The sequence below is a fragment of the Mustela lutreola genome, chromosome 9 (assembly GCF_030435805.1).
Source record: "Mustela lutreola isolate mMusLut2 chromosome 9, mMusLut2.pri, whole genome shotgun sequence".
NCBI classification, from domain to species: Eukaryota; Metazoa; Chordata; class Mammalia; order Carnivora; family Mustelidae; genus Mustela; species Mustela lutreola.
The window spans coordinates 144058276-144079428 of NC_081298.1; the positions used below are offsets into that span (position 1 = coordinate 144058276).

Genomic DNA, 21153 nt, shown 5'->3' on the forward strand with positions numbered 1-21153 from the left:
ACAGGAGAAAGTAAACATAGGTCAAGGTGTAAGTATATGCCAATTTCAGGGCAGAGGAGTCCCTCTGGAATGCCAGATACGGACTGATATCCCAAGAAATGAAGGTCTGAGCCAGGGGGCAAGATACATTATGTCTCACTAGTCACTTCCCTCCCCTTCCAGCTTCACATTCAGGGAACAGAGGAAGGAATTCCAGGTGAATTGAGTCTTGGTCATTCGTTTTTAATGTTGGCCACCAAAATATGAAATGTACAGTTTTAATATTGTACTAGCATACCTCTTCTTCTGTATAATGTGAAAAAATGCCTAATTTTATTTTCATTTGCCTTATGATCCTTTGTAGCTTCTGACTGTTGTTCCTTACAACGTGGCTCATATTTTGTTTTCATGGTATTTGTTGTTTAATGTTTTTTCCCTGAGTCATCTCTTTTTGTCCCGGTGATGGTTGCTCAAATGATTCTTGTTTGTCAGGTATCTGTTCTTGGGATGGTTGTCCCAAGGATGGACATACAAATGACTCCTTTTTGTCAGGTATCTCTTCTTGAGATGGTTGTCCCAAGGACAGCCAGTCAAATGATTCTTGCTTGTCAGGTATCTGTTTTGGGAATTGTTGTCCCAAGGATGGCCACTCAAGTGATTCTTGCTTGTCAGGCATCTGTTCTTGGGATGCTTGTCTCCAATATGGCTCTTTGAGCAATTCTAGTTCCTCAGGTTGTTCTTCCGATTGGTTCAATGATGACTCTTGTGGTTGTTGTTCCATTGGTGGTTCTCTTTGGTCTTCTATTTCTAGTGGGGTTTCTAGTAGTACAGGTGTGTTTCTTTCCTCTAGAATGCCATATGATTCTTTTTCTTGTTTTCAGTAAACAAAATAAGACAAAATCACCAATCAACATAGTAGCCATCTAAACCAAGTGAAATAAATCATAAAATGACAAACATTGCTACTGTATCATTGATTTCATATTGATAGTGATAATATTTTAGTAAAAATAATACACAGGATATTACAATTAAAATATGCTTTACATACATCATCACCTTTACTCTCACTTGGATATAAGATCTTAAATAACCATAAAATAGGTTATAGAGAAGCTTAAGAGAAAAGCAAGTATAAATGATGTGTTACCAAATATTAAATATATATTTGTTGGTTGTTTAAAAATTGAAAAACCATAGGGAAGACTCTTGCTTTTTCTCAGGTCACTGAGGTAAAAAAGACACTTTTAGTAATATCAAAAAGGAAGAATCAGAGTGCAGAAGACTCCAGAGCCACTGTCTTTCTCCAGAAAAGGAACCAACACATGAAAACAACCTTTAGAAGCAGAAAGATTATGAGGTACTTATTAAGAGGTACTACCACTTGCCAAACCACAGTCGTCAACGATGATACCATCTATCCCTATAGTGATATAGGCCATTGGGCATAGGGAATCAAAGGCTGCTCCTGGAAACTGGAGAAAGAGCTATTTGAGACCGCCCGTGGAAGAACATCTTCAGTGAGAGACCTCCTGGAACCTCAGAGAAGCCAGGGGTCTCAGCCGATGTGCTTTCCCTCCCTCAAACCTGTTCTTTCTCACCTTTGCAGAACCAAGACCTAGACCCCAGTCCAGAGCCCCAACTCCAACTTTATCCGTGCTCCCCATATCCAGCCTGTGGCCAATCTTATCAATCTGGTCAACTCCTGCAAAGCCCATTCTCTTTCTAGTGGTAGCCCACACCCATACCAGGCCTCTGTCACCGCAGGGAACCCTGTCCCTTCCCTGCAGCCCATCCCACCCCAGGCCTCTGTCGTTCAGGGAACGCTGGCTCCTCTCAACAGCGCAGGCCAGGCCCCGGCCTCCTCACCCCCCAGAATGCTGTGAGTGCAGGTGCGGCTCACTCTCCCTTCCCTGCTGTTCTCCAAGTCATCACCTTCAACACTAATTTGACCATATCACACCTCTGCTCTGACACAGTGACAAGATAAGGCCCAAACCCTCTAAATGACACACAAGGTTGCAGCAAGAACCGCACCCCCCCCTCCCCGTGGCCAGAGCCAGCTAGGCCCTTCCTGCCAGCCCCCTCGGCGTGGGGACACACTCCTGCTGTGACCCAGTCCCGCCTCTCTGGCTGGGAGGCCAACATCAGAGGCAGCGCCTCCTGCCGCTCCCCGGCAGGCCCTGTGGGGAAGACGGCCGAGTGTCCCAGCCGGAAGGAGGGACACCAGTGTGGCCTCCGCCCCACACAGGCCCAGAACCACGGGGGACTCGCTCCTGCCCACAGTCCTGACACGCGGGCCCCGAACGGAGGAGGACTCGCTCCTGCGCACAGTCCTGAGTCAGGGGCTGAGTGACGCGGCCTCCCCAGCCAGCAGACCACCTTACACGGAGTCGCCGGACACTTCTGCCTCCTCTCACAGGCCTGACAGGCCCTCTGCGTTTGGGTGGCGGGAAACCACGGCCCTGCCGCGAGCTGCGCACGTGGGACCCTCCCCTCCCCCGAGGGATCCTCCCCTCTCCTGCACCATCCATAGCCCCTGCGGCCTCTCCCGGCCCGGGCCGGCGGCGAGACACCCCCTGCCCGCCTCCCGCGTGTGCACCTGCGCCCCCCGCCCGCCGTAAGTGAGCTTCGGGGGGAGAACAGGACTGAGCCCCCCTCACGCACGCACACGCCTGGGGCTCAGCCAAGCGCCGGCGCAGACCGGGGTCCACACTGCACAGACCGGCAGGTCACACCGCTTCCCTCCGCGTCCACACGAGTCCCGGCCCGCTCCTTTAAGGACCGCAGGAGTCGCCTTCGCTTTCAAGGTTCCAGCTCAATTTCTTTCCGTTTATTTCCTTCTTGAAACAGGGTAAAATGCGAGTCTTAAAAACGCAGGCTGATGGTGGTGAGTGAATGAAAGCAGAGTGAGAAAAATGGATCATGATCCACTCCTGATCATGCTGGAGTTTAAACAGCAAAGGGGGAACTAGGAACTGCCCCGAGGTAATCTGACCGTGAGCCAACGACAGGCCGAGGCAGTGAGAGCCAGCACGGCCCAAGCCGCTCTTTGTAAACCCGGGGAGGCGCTGGGCGCAGGGGACCCGCTCAGCAGCCTGGGCCGCTCGCACGCTCCCTCCCGCGGGTGGCTGTGGTCCTGCTCACCGTCCACCTGCCCCTCCGCGCAGGCAGGGCTGCCTCACTCAGCCCTGTGTCTCCAGCACCCAGCTCAACGCACCACGGGAAGGGACTCAGAAAATGTCGGATAAATGGCAGAATAAGGCAATAAAGAATAAAAGAACCAGCCATCCCCCAGCCCTACACATAGAGCATTCCTAAACACATTCCTAAAAAACACATTCCTAAAATTAGAATGTGTGAGATTAAAAATAGAATTAAGATATTAAAGCACATTTACGTGAGTAATAGATTACCATAAAATGTAATATAAGCTTATGTTAAATATTAATAGAAAATAAAATGTGTTCTATTATTATGCAATAAAACATATTTCCAAACTCCCTGAGCTCTCCTTGTCCTTTGAGTGCAGTCGCCAATGAGATGATGCTGTTGTCACACACACGTGCCCAGTTTCCTATCAGAGCTGAGCCCACGACCCAGCGGACCTCTCCATGGGGCTAAAAAGGTATCACCTGGACGCCCTCCTCTGTCTCAAGTCTCTGTCTGGAATCTGTACTGCTTGTCACAGGTTTCAGGAGCTTTACTTTTCCTCTTCTCTGCCCCCCCCTTTTTTTCTACAAAATATTAGAAGAGTGTACAGTGAAGTATTACAGTAATGGCATAACGCCGGCACTGAACTGTGGGCTGGCAGAGAGCACCACCGTACGGCGGGTCTCACCCTGCACTTGTCACGCTCTGAAAAACCCGGCCCTACCACGTACAGTTTAGAGGGGACCCTGCTTAGTGAGGAGTAAGTCATCTGTTCATGGCCACGTAATACCAGTGGGAGGCGGCCAGTTGACGGAAGGGCCGGTGGGTGCCCAGGCTCAGGTGATGCACAAAGTAACCCACGTGGGACTTCTTCAATGGGGAAACTCACAAATGGACAAAGTGAGCCAGAACAGCCACCTGCATGTGTCACACGTGCCCCCACAAATGATCATCGATAATTCACTCTCTTACCAGGAAATGGAACCACTTTTTTATTCTCGCTGAGGTTCTTGAGAGATGCTGGAAAAGAGAGAGAAATCCAGATATTAGTAAACTAACCAAAGGGCTCACACACCGTGAGATTTCGATGGACCATCTACGCCTAAAGAGTTGGCTGGAGCATAACCACGGGATGTAGCTTGAGGGAGTGTAGAGCAATTTCAGCCAAAGGATAACCGTGCGTCGTGACACAGAAAGTGGTGCCCACATCATGCAAACTGTAGTTCCTGCAGTCACAGGGCAACTGGCAGAACAGTGACCTTATTTTTCTTCCTCTAAAGAAAAGCACATTTTTCCTAAACTGCTTCCTCGTGCCGCTTCAGCGAGGAAAGTTAGGGACACGTGGTGGCATTTCCTTCACTCTGCACAAGATTTGCTAGGTACCAGAGTCTCTCTGGTTACACCAGTAAACCGTGTAATGCAGGTGTCGGGTGTACCCTTCGAGCAACCAGAAAATGCAAACCAGCTCAACTTGCACAGCAGCTGCCTTTCAAAAACAACAGTAAACAGCAATAAAAATAGAGCATTTGGTCTAAAATGAAAAACACTGAAAGAAATGCAGGACTTAACATCAATGCTTGCAAGATAGAACCCACTAATACACCTGGAACCACATGAATAGACTCCCGCAGCCTATGCGGGTCTGCCCCGCGTAACAGCTTCTCTGGCAATTTGGCTTTGACTCTGGCAATTTGGCTCTCTTTTCTGCCTTCAGGTATCCTGAGGTTTACCGAGTTGCTGCCAGCTCAGGACCGTGGCATGAAAATATCGCTCCTATCGTGGATACATGCTTCTGAGTGTGCTGCTGTGTCCAGGTCTCCACTGGCATGATTAACACAGAAATATTTCTGCTAAGAAGCCTGTCGGTGAACTTGAATCCAGGAGCCAAACAGCTAGACTGAAGCTCTTCTGAAAGCCTGACATTTTGGCAAGAAATGACGGACAAGATGGACAAGGGCAGCTGGGGGAGCTGACGACCTCTGGAGGAAGAAATTCGAGACGCGGTTACAAGATTCGATCGGAAAGATTAAACTGCCACCGGCTGCAGCTGCGGCATCTGAAAACTGGGGCAGAGGAGAATGAACGGGAACCCAAGTTTCAGGAGCTGGCTGGTCGCGAGGACGTCGTGGGAGGCCAGAGGCCGCCCGGAGCCAGGCTCGCCGCAGCAGCTGGAGGAGGTCAGGAAAACCTGCCTCTGTCCACGGGGAATCCCATCACTTGTCCGCTTCAAAGTATTCATGACTGGAACGTTTTGTGAGAACGGTAGTCAGCGCTGCCCGGAAACCTCATTTCCGTTGTCACTTACTTCTGTGACTGCCGCAGTCGACGGTGGCCTCTCACTGTGAATGAAGATTTCAGCCTCCAATTGGTGAAAACAAATCCAATGTTTTGGTTTAGGGTATAATTCCCTTGCAAAAAGTTAGAAGCCCAGAGTTAGATGGCATTTAATTTTTGTACATTGTAACTATTACCTAGGCATCTGATTTCTCTGTGGGCTAGAATGTTTTAAAATAAATCAGGAAAGACATTTTCCAAGTCCTTAGAGGGAATTTCAAATTAAATCGAAAAGTAGTTTGAAGTCACAACATCTCTGATGGTGGCTTGAAGGATTCTTTTCCCACTGGGGACCTAGAAAAACAGGGTAACCTAATGAGCCAGACTGCGGCCAGTATAGGCTATTTTATTTTTAAAATAATTTCAGTTTTCTGTGTTCAAATGTGCACATGATAGAAAATTTGGGACATAGAGAAAAGCCCCCTAAAATGGAAATAAGTTTAAGTCACAGAACCACCGCTTGCTATTTCAAGTTGTAATCAACATGCAGTCTGGCAATGGAGAATACGAAATCGTCTGAATTAACAGCCTCAGGATAAACTTCCAGATGCAGATGGCGGCTCCGAGGTACACAAGCTTCCAAGAGCCCTGCAGAAAAAGTGACCCAACTCACACCCTCCTGAGGACACAGCTTCTGCACAGTCTTCCCCAGCGATGGCTGCTGGCCCTTCCACACGCTCGGAAGTGGGGACGGGCGGGTCCTCCTCCTCCTCGCTGCCCGTTCCGGACCGTTAGCCCTTGCTCCTTCCTATAAGCCTTCCCAGTCCTGTCCTCGGGCCCCACCGGCCACTTCCTCTCCCTGAGGCCACCCCACCCCTCTCTCCCTGACTCTCCCGATCCACAGTCCCTCCCCCAGAGCCTCGGTCACAGCCCTTAGAGAGCTCAGCAGCCACTCGAGGCAAACCTCCCTGGGCCAGCTCTGCCTCTCATCACATCTGGCAAGCCTGTCCTCCGTCCTTCTCCCAAGACCACACCTTGGGCCTCGTCATCACCAAGTCATGTACAGCGCATGTCCGGTGCCCTCTGCGATGCTGACAGAGCTCCAGCCTCCCCCTCACCTCACTCTGCCTGGAGTCAGCGTCTGACGTAACCATCGTGCATTAATAAAAACTGAAGTTAGTATTAAGACAATACTATTTAATTGCAGGTTTTATTTGGATTCCACCAGTTTTTCCATTAATATCCTTTTTCTGTTCCAGGACCGAATTCACCAGCGTGCTTGCAGCCAGCGGGCATGTCTCCTAGTGTCCTCTGAACTGTGACAGCTTCTCAGGCTCTCCTCGCTTCCCATGGCCAGGACGCTGGCTGGGTGTTCACAGAACGTCCCCCAGGTGGGGTGTGGCTGAGCGCTTCTCATGCGTGGACCAGAGTTACGGGCTGGGCGGAGCAAGAGCAGAGAGACGCAACGTCCTTCTCCTGCACCGTACGAAAATGTATATGAGACTGACATTACTTTATCACTGGTGGTGCTAACCTTGACCCCTGCGGTTCTCCACTATAGAACATTGCCCTGTTCCCTTTCAAAGACCGAAAACCAACGATTTTGTCCTTGCCTTTTATTTTACACATAAAATTAAGACCCAGATAGTAATGACAGTAGAAGCTCATCAGAAGAGAAATGATGGGAGGAGGGATAGCTGTCGGATCGTTAAGGTGCCTTCCTAGACCTGATTCCCATCATGTCGTAAGCTGTTTATTCTCTTTTCTTCATGCTGATGAAAACATGTCAGCATCTCATTGGAAAGGAATGACAACACATTATGCTATAGGTATTATTCCTGTGAAATCTGCCAAGAAATTCAACAAAAGTGTATGGTGAAAGCCGGTGAGAATTCCATCCTGGGCCATTCGATGTCAGCAAGAGTTTCAGCCTGACTATTTTTAAGCACGCAATGAGGGAGAATGCCAACTGGACGACCCGTCCAAAGGAGGTGTGCAGAGATGGCCGGAAATCAAAGCAAGACACAGCAGGAGGGGGCAGGTGACACGGCGGGAGAGGCCCTCGGCCGAGCGAGGAGAAGGAGGTGCTCTCCACAACACCAGACAGACCCGCAGAGCTTGGGGGAGATCCAAGGGAAGCCGGCACAGAATGGAGAATGGCTCTAAGTTCGGATGCTGTTTAGAGCTCCCAGTATACCTCCAGATTCCTGTCCTCATTTAACAGCACAACAGTGCCAGATGCTATCGACTCTGGAGATGAAGAATGTAACGTTCAAAGAGTTTGAGTGACTTGCTTGGATGCCACAGATCCGGGAGGCAGGGCGGGGACTCGCCGGCTCTCGGTCTAGCACGCTTCCCTCCACACACATCGTTGATTAAACTCTTATAGTTCATTTGAACGCTCAGCTCCTCCAACTAACACTTTGTTTCTCATCAATTCCCAAGCAGTTTTCATACAATTTGTAAGTAACTACATATAAATGTTCTCTTATCAGTGTCAATGTAGCCAATGACAGCTTCTCCACAAGACCATTCTGGAGGAGTGACGTCAATAAACGGGAGAAAGCCTATACCCTGTTTCCATGGCTCTCAGGTAGGACAAAGGCCCCTTTTCCTGCATTCCTGCGTATAAGGCACAGAGTGTCCCATCTCGGAAGAGGAAAACAGCCATATAAATTCAACTTGTTGTACAGACACCAAGAAATAATTTTTATGACCTTGAAAGATCATGTAATAGAGCTGACATTATCAATCCTACGAAACCGGAGAGGGGCTGCGTATTGAGGCAGACCTCAGTTTATTGCAATTTGCCTTACTGCACTTTGCAGATACTGGGTTTGTATTTTGACTTTTGTTTCTTTGGCAAATTGAAGGTTTGTGGCAACTCCGAATCAAGCATGTCTGTCAGCACCATTGTTCCAACAACATCTGCTCATGTCTCCATGCCACACTTGGTGATTCTTGCAGTAACTCAAACCTTCTCACTATTGTTAAATGTGTTATGGTGACCTATGAGCGATGATTACCACCGGCTGAAATCTCCTGAAATCTCCGATGAGAGTACTTTTTAGCAATAAAGTATTTCTGAAGTATGTATATTGTTTTGTAAACATACTGCTAGGTAGAATGTAGTACAATGTAGTATAAGTGTAACTGTTCTATCCAGTAGGAAACCAAAACCTTCATCTGACTTTGCTTTATTGCAGTATCCGCTTACTGGAGTACCGGCTTTATTGCGGTTTTCTGGGACCAAACCACAGTACCTCCCCAGAAGGACCCCAGACCGGTTCCTATAGAGGAATGGCGTGAGTCTGGCCAGCACGAAAGAGAGAGAGGTGTGAGGTTCTCAGAAACGACTTGGGTTTAGGAGTAAGGGAAGTATCTAAGGAGGAAAGTATAGCGAACACTTTTCTCTAGAATCACGCAGCTCAAGTTCTGGCTAAAGGCAAGGATTAGATTCAAAACTCAAAGAGCCCCCGGTGAACCGAAGCCCACCCCTGGGCGTGGCAGGCCCAGCGCCAGCAGCTTCCGGCAGGGACGGGGCAGCCCCTCACATGCTCATCAGCTGAGAAAAGCTGACAGAAGGAGCTGACAGGATCCCAGCGGGAAACGTATCGGTCTTTCCTTCTGATTCTTTTGTTCCTTCTCTTCAAATATTTTTTTTTAATTTTTTCAATTTATTTGTTTTCAGAAAAACAGTATTCATTATTTTTTCACCACACCCAGTGCTCCATGCTATCCGTGCCCTCTCTAATACCCACCACCTGCTGTCACCCTCGGCCTGAGGCGGCAGAGTCGTTCCCCAAGTCACACACAGCCTTCCCTCCACCAGTTATGCCAGTGCCCACAGCACTGTGCGCGGCGCCCCATGCCCCCGCTGGTCGTCACAGGTTCCAACTCATGGGACAAATTCTAACCACACCTCCCTGCCCCGAGCTCTGACCAGCTGGGGACAAGGCACACAGAGACATGGGACTCTAATGCTCCCCCAAGGAAGACGCAGCTGAGTATGGGGGCCCCAGGCTGGGGGGTGAGGGTGGGGAGCGTGCCGGGTGCAGGCAGACCCTAGGGGCTGCAGGAGAGACAGCGGCAGAGCTGGAGGGCCACTAGGACCGAAAGGTACTGTCTCACGGTCCTGGAGGCCAGAAGGCTAAGGTCAAGGTGTCAGCGGTATTGGTTGCTCCCGGGGCTCTCTCGTGGGTGTGTAGGTGGCCATCCTGCCCCTGTGTCCTCATGTGGTCATCCCTTAGTGCGTGTCTACGTCCTGGTCTCTTCTTGTAAGGGCATCGGTCAGTGGGGATCAGGGCCCCCAGTGACCTCCTCGTCCCTGATGACCTCCACAAAGACCCATCTCCAAGCACGGTCACCCTCTGAAGTACTTCCCAATTTTCAAAAACAAGAAAAATAACAGCAATGGGACGCAGCCACGAATCATTCCCAGTAACGTGAAACAAACAAATGAAGCTATTACCATCTTGGATTAAACCTCAGGGACTTAAAATGGCCTCATGGCCCCAGAAAACAGAATCTTGCAAACACAGAATGTAAGACGGCACAGCACTGTTCTGGAAATGGGGGTTTCAAGGGGCCAGAACTCCGGGCCCTGAAACACCCGCTTCTACAGAGGCCGCTGGGACAGGTGGCCACGAACAGCCACAAGCACTCGGTGGGAAAGGTGACTTTTTTTTTAAGATTTTATTGTATTTTATTTGACACAGAGAGAGAGAGATCACAAGTAGGCAGAGAGGCAGGCAGAGAGAGAGAGGAGGAAGCAGTCTCACTGCTGAGCAGAGAGCCCGATGTGGGGCTCGATCCCAGGACCCTGAGATCATGACCTGAGCCAAAGGCATAGGCTTAACCCACTGAGCCACCCAGGTGCCCTGAAAGGTGACATTTTTTAAGTGAGGTGTGAAATGCACTCATTGCCTTCTCCCAAATCAATCTTTGCACTGGGCCACAATCTCCAGTGGCCTCAGACTGGACTGTATTCGAGTGAAAAAGTGCCCGGAGACCTTGAAGTCTGTCATTGAGCCACAGACCCATGAAGTAGAGCACAGAGACAACCTGGCCACTGGGAAACCAACTTTTGTAGCAACATGGACGGGACTGGAGGAGATGATGCTGAGTGAAATCAGTCAAACAGAGAGAGTCAATTATCACATGGTTTCACTTATTTGTGGAGCATAACAAATAGCATGGAGGACACGGGGAGTTAGAGACGAGAAGGGAGTTGGGGGAAATTGGAAGGGGAGGTGAACCATGAGAGACTATGGACTCTGAAAAACAATCTGAGGGCTTTGAAGTGGCGGGGTTGGGAGCTTGGGGTCCCAGGTGGTGGGTATTAGGGAGGGCACGGATTGCATGGAGCACTGGGTGTGGTGAAAAAATAATGAATGCTGTTATGCTAAAAGTAAATAAATTTATTTATTTAAAAAAATAAAAATAAACTTTAAAAAATTAAAAAAAAAACAGGAGGAGTCATCAAATCACTCATAGTCACCTCATCAAGGTGACTCAGTGCTGGCGTGAGGGGCAAACCTGCGGCCAGCACGGCACCTCCCTGACAACGGGAGGGTTGCAAGGAAGAGAAAGGGATTTGCTTGAATTTCTGCTGTTTCTCCTGTCACCTATGTCACCGAGGACAAGGCAGGTTGTTATTCTGTTCTCCTTTGGAAAATGAGGATTGTCACCTGGCAAGGCTGTGGAAATGAAAATTTTAAAAAGGAACCGTCTATGGAGACGCTGTGGAATCTGTGCGTATTTTTAGAGCACCGTTAAAGCAGATGGTCCAGTATGTTTCCTATGCTTACGGCTCCATAAAAGCCTGTAGCGTTTAATGGGATTCTTTTAAAGTATTCCAGACTTTGAGTGCAGGGGAGGGCACAGGAGGAGCAGGGAGGAGAGACAGGTTAGGGGTTGCTCACAAGGATTTCTCTGGCATGAATGTCACCTGGAGAGCATCCTTCAGTTAAAAATCAAATAACGAAGAGATGCTGTGGCTCAGACCCTTACCCTACAACTAAATGGACATTCCGGACAACTTACCCGCGGTGCCCAGCTGGTTCCCTTTGGCCGTGAGGTGGTGATCAGGGGCCCCACGTGAGCCCCACGCCAGGCAAACCCCACCTTCTAGCAGTACATTCAAGGGAGGCACTTTATAAACCACTTCTTTTCTTTCAGAGGAAACAAAACAATTCTCTGGCCATCTTCTTGGCATTTATCATACTGAATGATGACTTTCCTCTTAAGTTACCAAGAAGAGGGGAAACCCAAGAGGTCGGCATTCGCCAGCATTCACTGGAGATTCTATTTCCCCAACATCCAGTAGAAATTATTGTTGAAGGACACCTGGGTGGCCAGTGGTTGAGCATCTCCCTTTAGCTCAGGTCATGATCTCAGGGTCCTGGGATCGAGCCCCGAGTCAGGCTCCCTGCTCAGTGAGGAGTCTGCTTCTCCCTCTCCCTCTGCTGCTCCCCCCACTGAGTTTCCCTCTCTCTCTCTCATATAAATAAATAAAATCTTAAATAAAAATGAAATTGTTGAAAGATTTTGATTGTGGAGATTTAAACAATTATAATGAAAATTTAAAATTAAAGTCCCAAACATAATAAGGTAGGATGGGTCCTCCGTCAGCCTGCGTCCCCCACTCCCAGTTCACAAAGGGGGAATAATATAAAAGGTCAGCTGGCATGCAGAACCTCACTGCTGCCTGAGAGCCTGAAAACCACTGCCTCTCCTTTAACCCAGTCTCACTGGTCCCCAGACACCGGCTCCCGCTGGCGCTTGGCAGCGCTGCCCAACAAGAATCCAGTGCTCTCCTCCTTCACGTAGAACCCTCAAGGCTCTCCTGGAAGCTAGTTTATTTTAGCCATGGACACTGCTAGAGACTTCAGCCCGTGAGACATGATAGGTGACAGCCCGCCCACAGGACTAGGGAGTTTGGGCGCATCTCCTCCCTACGAGCCAGCAGAGCCCCCTTCAGCCTCTCCCGTGGAGACACCCTCTATCTTTCTTCAAGGGGAACAATGCCCAGGTCCTCACACACAGGTCCACAGGGGGAGCGGGAGCAACAAACAGAGCTAGGTAATCTCTGCCGTGAGGTAAACTGGGAAGACACTATCATCTCACGGAACTGTAACCACCACCCTTCCAAGGGAAAGGCCTGCAGGTGTTGCCTTGGAACTAAATTAGAACCAAAGAGCACAGCAGGTACTGATACAGATCTGAGCCACGAATCGAGGCTATGGCATGACCTGCAGGGTCCTCTGCCCCTACCCACGGACTCGAGACCCTCAGACCCCAGAAGACACGCCATCCGAGTTCTGCTGCAACTCGGAGAATTCAGAAACTGGAAATAACATGTGACCTTGGAAAGGACACCTACCCACTCTGTGCCCCAGCCCCCTCATCTGTAAAATCTCCACCTTACTGAAAAGATAAACAGCTCATATGCCCATAGGATTTTTACGATTTGCAAAGCATTTCCCAAGCTTTATGTCATTTAATACTGTACAATGTCAGTTCCCACTCTTTGTGGTCATTATGTTACACTAGAAAGGCATATACCCCAAACTTCCTCTAAAACTACAACTCTAGGGGTGCTTTTGGCTCAGGTCATGATCCTGGGGTCCTGGGATTAAGCCCCACATCAGGCTCCCTGCTCAGCAGGGAGTCTGCTTCTCTCTCTGTCTCTGTGGCCCTCTTGTGCTCGCTCGCTCTCTGTGTCAAATAAAATCTTTTTAAAATTTTTTTAAGTAAGTAAAACTACAAATTTAAAAAATGATGATGATAAGTAAACAGTTATGAAAACAATTTAGGAAAGAATTTCTAATCTGGTGATGTTATTATTATGGGGCTGAGATGAGGAGCCAGAAAGGGGTGCTGGGCGAGACATGAGACCTTTGTCTACTGAACGTCCTCTGGACATTTAACTGTGTTTCTAGAGATGAGAAAGACCAGCTGTTTACAATAGGATCACACCAGTATCCTCATCCAGAGCTGAATTATTACAGAATATATACACATTTCTATTTCTTCACCATCTACATGACATACCTTTTTTCTTTTTGTTGTGTCTTAAGGGAACCCTTTTCTTAAAAGACATTCGTGAATTGTCTTCCTGAAACAGAAACCATCAGTGTTAGCAGCTGAAACTTTGTTCTCTGAGCTATAAGCAGGAGTCCTCGGGCGTGGGACAGTTGGCCACAGCCAGACCCTGAGGACTGAAGTTTGGACAAGGTTTAGTCACCGCAGGAGTTAGTGCCTTCAACAGTGATTTGCCAAAACATGACAGCCGCTCAGGAAGGCGATCTACCTTTCCACGAAACAGCGAGTGCCTTGACTCTGGCCTGGCCTGTCCGGACCAAGATCAAGGAAGACCGTGGATCCTCATGGACGAGAAAACCCCTCCTCTGGCCTGTGGGTCTATCCCCAGTCTGCGGAGCTTTTCCCTCCGGGCAGTTCAGGGACGGAGCTGGAGAGCAAGACCCTATGGACCCCGTTGACACAGATTCCCATGGGCCACTCCAAGCTATCCACCGCTGACCCGTCCTCCCCAATGTCTCCCTTGTCAGAAAGGACCCAGCTTTACTACGCAACGCGGAAAACTGGAAAGAGAGTCTCTCCTATCCTAACAGCAAGAAAAGGTAAAAAAAAAATCTACGGAATTTCAATTTTCTTGAATTCATCAGAGAGCTGAGACCACAGGGAAACCATTAGCCTAGAATGTAGGACAGACAGACTCCACCGCAAAGAGACGGCCGGAGCGCCACTGCCCCGGGGCGGAGCGTGGGGAAGACAAGGGGTAGGAAGGCTTCGCGCACGCAGATCGCAGATCAGATCAGAGGGAGTGCGGCAGGCCGGGGAGCGCAGAGCCAGGGCTCCCTGGATGCGTGGCTGCGTCCGTGGTGGGGGCACAGAAAACAGTGGGGCCTGGAGGAACTCGAACTAACAGGGAAAAAAAGGAAGTTCTTAAAATAGCAAAACACATCAAAGGATCCAGGAGCCGGGCTGAAAAAATGACAGCGGCCCACACTGGGACAATGAGAACAACAGATACTGCAGTACTGGATTAGAACCCGGCGCGGGAGGCGAGTACACAGAAGCCCGTGATGTGTGCATCAATGGCCGAGTGAATAACCACGTGAGAAATAAGCGGGGATCCCCTCCGCTGGTGCGTGCGCTCACACTTCGCTTCCTCCACAGGGAGCCCAGCGACCCGCCGCCGACACCACGGCAGGAAGGCCTGAATAGTAAAAAGTGACACACACCACGTCACCCGAGAATGAAGGTTACTGTTACTGGGGACGCCACACGGATGTCCCCCAAAATGATACGACAAGTCACTTCCCCTCTGCGGCATTCTTTCCAAAACCCCCGCGAGCACGCGAGAAGACCCCGCTGGGGGACCCCTTCTGGGGCCTGCCTCACCTGACGTCAAACCGAACAAAGACCTCACAAGAAAACTGCAGGCGAAGAACCCTCGTGAACCCAAACACCAGGCTCCTTCCCAGGTTTTAACGCATTAAATCTGAGTCTATGTAAAGAAAGATGATACGTCGTGAACACGCAGGGTTTCTCACAGGCAGAACGGGGCAGCCGCTGAGGGAGAGTTGGCCAGTTCTTCATGTCACAACGTTAAATATGTTTGTACCACAAAACCCAGCAGTCTCACTCCTGGGTATTTACCCAATCAGTGCGTAAACGTCCACAGCAGCTCTTTTCAAAATTGCGAAAGACTGGGCACAACCCAAAGTCCTTCAACTGGGGAGCGGGCGAACACGCCGCGTTGCGTGTGCAAGTGTGCAATGTGGCCGTGGCTCAGCACGTGAGGGCACGGCCGGTGGGTTCCTACGAGTCAGACGGATCTTGGAGAGGCCGCCCGCAGGCCGTGGACGGCAGCCGCAGGAACCCGCGTGAGGCAGTGGGGCCCGCGGCGCCCACCAGGGGACCCGCCTCGAAACATCCACGGGCCCTCGCTGAGCCGTGGCTACCTCCAACCAGGCACAGGTACCAAAAAAGGAAAGTCCCACACCTCCCCATACTTCCTCACCTTCCCCCTAACCACACCGTCCCCGCCGCTGCCTCCAGGCGGACAGTCTCCTCTGCCGCGGCTCCCCTGCTGCCTGTCGATAAACCTCTCTCCCTTGTTCTGCGCGAGATGAATTCTGCCACTGCCCAGCCGCCGGCCTGGCCGCAGCCGGTCACCGCACCCCACCCACGAGGGTGACAGTGAGTGGAAGACAGAGCTCCTGCCGCAGGACACTGTGGAAGAGGCAGGACCTCGGACAGACTGGCCCGGAGTGGTGGCCCCGTCACGAGGGAGGGGAGGAAGGACGGGGGTCGCCGACGAGGGGCGCGAGGGAGCTGGAGGCCGCGGATGTCCTGTGCTCGTCGGAGTGGGCGGGGACGTGACTGAATGTCCCCAAACTCCTCGATCGCCACACTGAGAAGGGCGAGGTTCACTGCATGTAAATTAGACGTTCGTCATTAAAAAAGGAGATAAAACGGACCCACGAAGGGATTCCTGGTGTGAAGTGGTGAGCCAGGGGATTCTTCGCTCCGACGGATATTAAAAAACTGAAGAAATTACTATGGTTCCTACAAGCAGCTACCACAGCCCTTGAAAGCACCGAAGGGGGACAGCACGGAAGCGGATTCTCTGCGGGTGGGGAGGGGCGGCCTCCCACCTCCGCAGCCCCTGGCCGGGAGGCTCCTTGCCGCCGGTGGCTCTGGCTGCAGGAAATCACAGCCGTTCTGCCCAGCTTGGCAGGTGGCCGTTCGGAGTTGCTGAGCACCTGCAAACGTGAGGGTGAAATTGTGGAAATGAAAACGTTGCCAAAGGACGGAGACCTGTCATCTGCTCCCCACTCATGCTGTGTTTGCGTACATTTGCCAGAATGCCCCAGATCCCAGTGTATGTAGGTTACAGCTCAATAATACAGCCCAAAACACATTAGCTCTCAAAGAAAAAAAAACCCAGGACAATACCTCTGGCACTGGTCTACCTGGCTCTGGCGAGCCGAGCTGCGAGAAGCCGTCCAGACGGCCACCTTTACACCAGCAGAAAGAGCAGAGGCGCAAGAATCCAGGGGCACCGAGCAAGCCTTCCCTGACGCGAGGCCCAGAACCCCACAAGAGGCACTTCCCAGGCTGAACTGAAGGCAAAGAGGAATCAGAACCACCTCATGAGGCCACATGTGGAAGTTCACGTGCTTCGTTCCTGGGAAAGTCTCCATCTCCCCCTCAGAGCAACTGTGCTCAGAGCGTCCCTCTGCCTCCCACTGGTGAGTCCGGTGAGTCCGTCAGGAGCGAGACGCTGACAGCAGCAGGAGGCACTCCTCGTCCTACCGCGAGAGGCGGCAGGACAAACTGCACAGAGTTCCCGGGAGAACCCAGAAGACACAGCGAGCGGAAGCCACTTGGCAGTGAGAAAGAAGCCTGGGACCTCAATCCTCTCTGAAAAGAGCAAACAACCCAGCAAAGAGATTTGCTGTGTGCAGGATGACGACTGATTTCATCAGGAGACGGGATTTTCAAAATGAAGAAATTGTGGCTTTATCTTCAGAGGCATCACTTGTATGCAAAATCGCTTCTGCAAAACTCAGCATTGCTTAAAAATGAGACACAAATGAGATATTTCTCTATTTGCATTTAATCACTGTTCTCACCAAAACTGTTCGATTTGGCCTGCAGCATCGTGGAAAGCCTGCGGTAAGCAATCGGTAAGGCCTTATACAGTCTCTGAGATTAAACACTTAAAAACTTATTTGTAAAAACCTAGTCACTTCCTTTAAACTGTCATAAATGCTTTCTACAACATTTCACGGAAGTGAGGGCGACACTCATTCTCTGCCAGGTTGCACGGTCACCAGCAGGGCTTACCTGGCCACTCCCCAAGGCCCTGCCTCACTGTGATCCCAGCTGTTTCTTTGCTGCCTACCCCTCCCGTGACTTGATCCCAGCGGTTTCCCCTCCCGTGACTGCCACCCTCCCTCACCCAAAACGCCTCCCAGGGAGAAAAACAGAAAGAGGAAAATGTGTATTGTTTGCATCAGCTCTGCCCTGGACCCCATGGGCTCAGAGTAGGGACGTTTCACTTAGGTGAGGTTATTGGGGTATTTCCTTGATTTTCAGTTATCCGTATTATTAATAAGGAAAAATGTTAACCTGACGCATGTCAGTGATTCCTTTCATCCCCACCTCACTTTATATTTCCAAGTTTTGAATCGGAAACCAGTCTATTCCAAACCGACCTAGAAAGAAAATGTCACTAATAATTCAATAGAAGGTAGATTTTCCTAAATCTACATTACAACTCCCCAAGAGGCCAGAACGGGGGTAGAAGATAACACCATGAAAATCTCACTGGAAACACCCTGAAGTCGTAAGGACAGTCCAAGCAGATGCACTCTGAAATCAGGTTAAGACGCCTTTTTAAACATCTGTCATAACAACAAAACTCCCTTACACATCATGTATGTGTTCCTCCTCTTCTACGGGATAAAGGCAATGAGATCTTTTAAATAAAATGCCTACTTTTGATATCAAAATTATTTACTGGGAAAATGACAGGATTTTGGTATGTAAAAACCATGACCTCTTGGAACAATTAAATATAAATGAGATAAGAAAATATTTCTAAAAAATGTGAGGTCACGGGATACAAAAATCAAACTACAGAAATCGATTGTGTTCCATGCACTTGCAATGAAGCAGCAGAAAGAGAAATTAAGAAAACAGTATCAATTAGAAATGCACCAAAAACAATAAAATATCTAGGAATAACCCTAACCACAGACAGGAAAGACCCGTACTCTGAGAACTACACAACACTGATGAGAGAAACGGAAGATGAGACAAAAACAATGGGAAGACTCTCCATCCTTGTGCACTGGAAGAACAAATATGGTTAAGATGTCTGTAGTACCCAAAGTCATCTACACATCTAACCTAATCCCTATTGAAACAATAGCAGGATTTTGCTCAGGATTGGAACAAACAATACTGAAATTTGTATGGAACCTCAAAAGACCCCAAACAGCTAAAACAACCTTGGAAAGGAAAAGCAAAGCTGCAGATCTCCCAATTCCAGACTTCAAGTCATATTACAAAGCTGTAGGGAGCGACTGAGTGTGCAGTCGGTTGAGCGTCCAACTCTTGGTTCCAGCCTGGGTCGTGCTCTCAGGGCCGTGAGACCGAGCCGCACACCGGGCTCTGGGCCCCGCACGGAGCCGCACACCGGGCTCTGGGCCCCGCACTGAGTCTGCTCAGCAAAGTCTCCCTTACGCCCCTTCGCCCCTCCCCTGTCTCAGATCGAAAGCACATAGCTGCAGTCGTCAAGACAACATGATGCTGGCACAGAAATGGACACATAGATAGATCAAGGGGTGACTAGAAAGCCCAGAAATCAACCACAATTATGTGGTTAATTAAGCCTCAGCAAAGGAAGCAATACTACACAATGGGACAAGGACCGTCCCTTCAACCCATGGTGTTGGGAAAACTGGTCAGCAACATGTGAAACAATGAGACTGGACCACTTTCTTACTCCACACACAAAAATATACTCAAAATGGACAAAGGACCTAGATGTGAGACCTGAAACCATACAAATCCTAGAAGAGAGCACAGGCAATAATTTTTCGAGATCAGCCGTAACAGCGTTTTTCCTAGCCGTGCCTCCTGAGGCAGGGGAACAGAAGCAAACGTGAACTCGTGGGACCGCATCAGAGTAACGACTTTCTGAGGGAAACGATTAACAAAACCAAAACGCAACCTACTGAATGACATATCTGATCAAGGGTTAGTATCCAAAGCATATGAAGAACATATACAACTCAACACTCAAAAAACCCCAAATAATCCAACTAAAAATGGGCAGAAAACATGAACAGGCATTTCTCCAAAGAAGACATACAAACGGCTAACAGACACACAACTAGTTGCCCAACATCCCTGATCGTCAAGGGAATGCAGATCAGAACCACGATGAGATATCATCTCACACCTGTCAGCATGGCTAACATCAAAAACACAAGAAACAAAAGGTGTTGGCGAGAGTGTGGAGGAAAAGGAACCATCATGTGCTGTCGGTGGGAATGGAAACTGAGGCAGCCACCCTGGAAAACAGTAGGGAGGGTCCTCAACGGTTAAAAAAGAGAACTACCCTCTGATCCAGTAATCGCATGGCTGGTATTTACCCAAAATACAAAAACACTAATTCGAAGAGATACATGAACCCCTATGTTTACTGCAGCATTATTTACAGTAGCCAAATTATGGAAACAGCCTGTGTCTGTTGATTGATAAATGGATAAAGAAGCGGTATAAATACAATGAATACTAAGCCATAAAAAATAATGAAATCTTATAGTTTGCAATGGCACGGATAAACCTAGAGCATCATGCTCAGTGAAATAAGTCAGAATAAGACAAATACCATATGACTTCACTCATATGTGGAATTTAAGAAACAAAATGGGAACAAAGGGGAAAAAAGACAAACCAAGAAACAAACCCTTAACTGCAGAGAACAAGCAGATGGTTATTAGAGGGAGGTGGGTGGGAGGAACATGAGAAATTTTTTAAAAATTATTCACTAGGAAAATGGCAGGATTTCAGTTAATATTTATGATAATGTAAGTACCATGACCTCTTGGAAAAATCAAGTGCAAGCAAGATAAGAAAATGTTTCTTTAAAATGTGTCTGCTCGGGGCGCCTGGGTGGCTCGGTGGGTTGGGCCGCTGCCTTCGGCTCGGGTCATGATCTCGGGGTCCTGGGATCGAGCCCCGAATCGGGCTCTCTGCTCAGCAGGGAGCCTGCTTCCTCCTCTCTCTCTGCCTGCCTCTCTGCCTGCTTGTGATCTCTCTCTGTCAAATAAATAAATAAATAAAAAATCTTTAAAAAAAATAAAAATAAAAATAAATAAAATGTGTCTGCTCCTGCTAAGTTTTTCCTTTGTGGATTTGCTGTCATCCTTAAGGATGAGTTTTGTTTGTTTGTTTTTATTAGAAGCCACAAAACAAAATTAGGGGCAACACACAACAGAACAGAAAGTAGCTCCTCAGTAAATAAGGCACAAAGGAGAAAAAGGGGGAACGCTCCTCTCTAAATAAAGGGAAATTTCAGCTGCAGAGACAGAAAACAAATTTTGATTCTCATTTTAAATGTTTGTTTCCATTTGTATGGACATACAAATGGCCAACAGACACATGAGAAAATGTTCATCATCACTAGCCCTCAGGGAGATTCAAATTAAAACCACATTGAGATACCACCTTACACCAGTTAGAATAGCCAAAATTAACAAGACAGGAAACAACATGTGTTGGAGAGGATGTGGAGAAAGGGGAACCCTCTTCCACTGTTGGTGGGAATGCAAGTTGGTGCAGCCTCTTTGGAGAACAGTGTGGAGATTCCTCAAGAAATTAAAAATAGAGCTTCCCTATGACCCTGCAATTGCACTCCTGGGTATTTACCCCAAAGATGCAGATGTGGTGAAAAGAAGGGCCATCTGTACCCCAATGTTCATAACAGCAATGGCCACAGTCACCAAACTGTGGGAAGAGCCAAGATGACCTTGAACGGACAAATGGATGAGGAACATGTGGTTCATATACACTATGGAGTATGATGCCTCCATCAGAAAGGACGAATACCCAACTTTTGTAGCAACATGGACAGGACTGGAGGAGATTCTGCTGAGTGAAATCAGTCAAGCAGAAAGAGTGAATTATCATACAGTT

The 21153-nt window shown here is 49.0% G+C and overlaps 1 protein-coding gene across 1 annotated transcript in view; it reads right to left on the reverse strand.

Moving 5' to 3' along the window:
• Nucleotides 1-207: 207 nt before the first annotated feature.
• DCDC2C (doublecortin domain containing 2C) overlaps nucleotides 208-21153 on the reverse strand; it is a 90122-nt gene continuing 69176 nt past the window's right edge. The window contains exons 11-13 of the mRNA XM_059132757.1: nucleotides 13462-13525; nucleotides 4105-4152; nucleotides 208-849 (exon numbers count right to left, since the gene is read on the reverse strand). Of these exons, the coding sequence (XP_058988740.1) occupies nucleotides 386-849; nucleotides 4105-4152; nucleotides 13462-13525 (576 nt within the window). The 3' untranslated portion in view covers nucleotides 208-385. The remainder of the gene's footprint in view (nucleotides 850-4104; nucleotides 4153-13461; nucleotides 13526-21153) is intronic.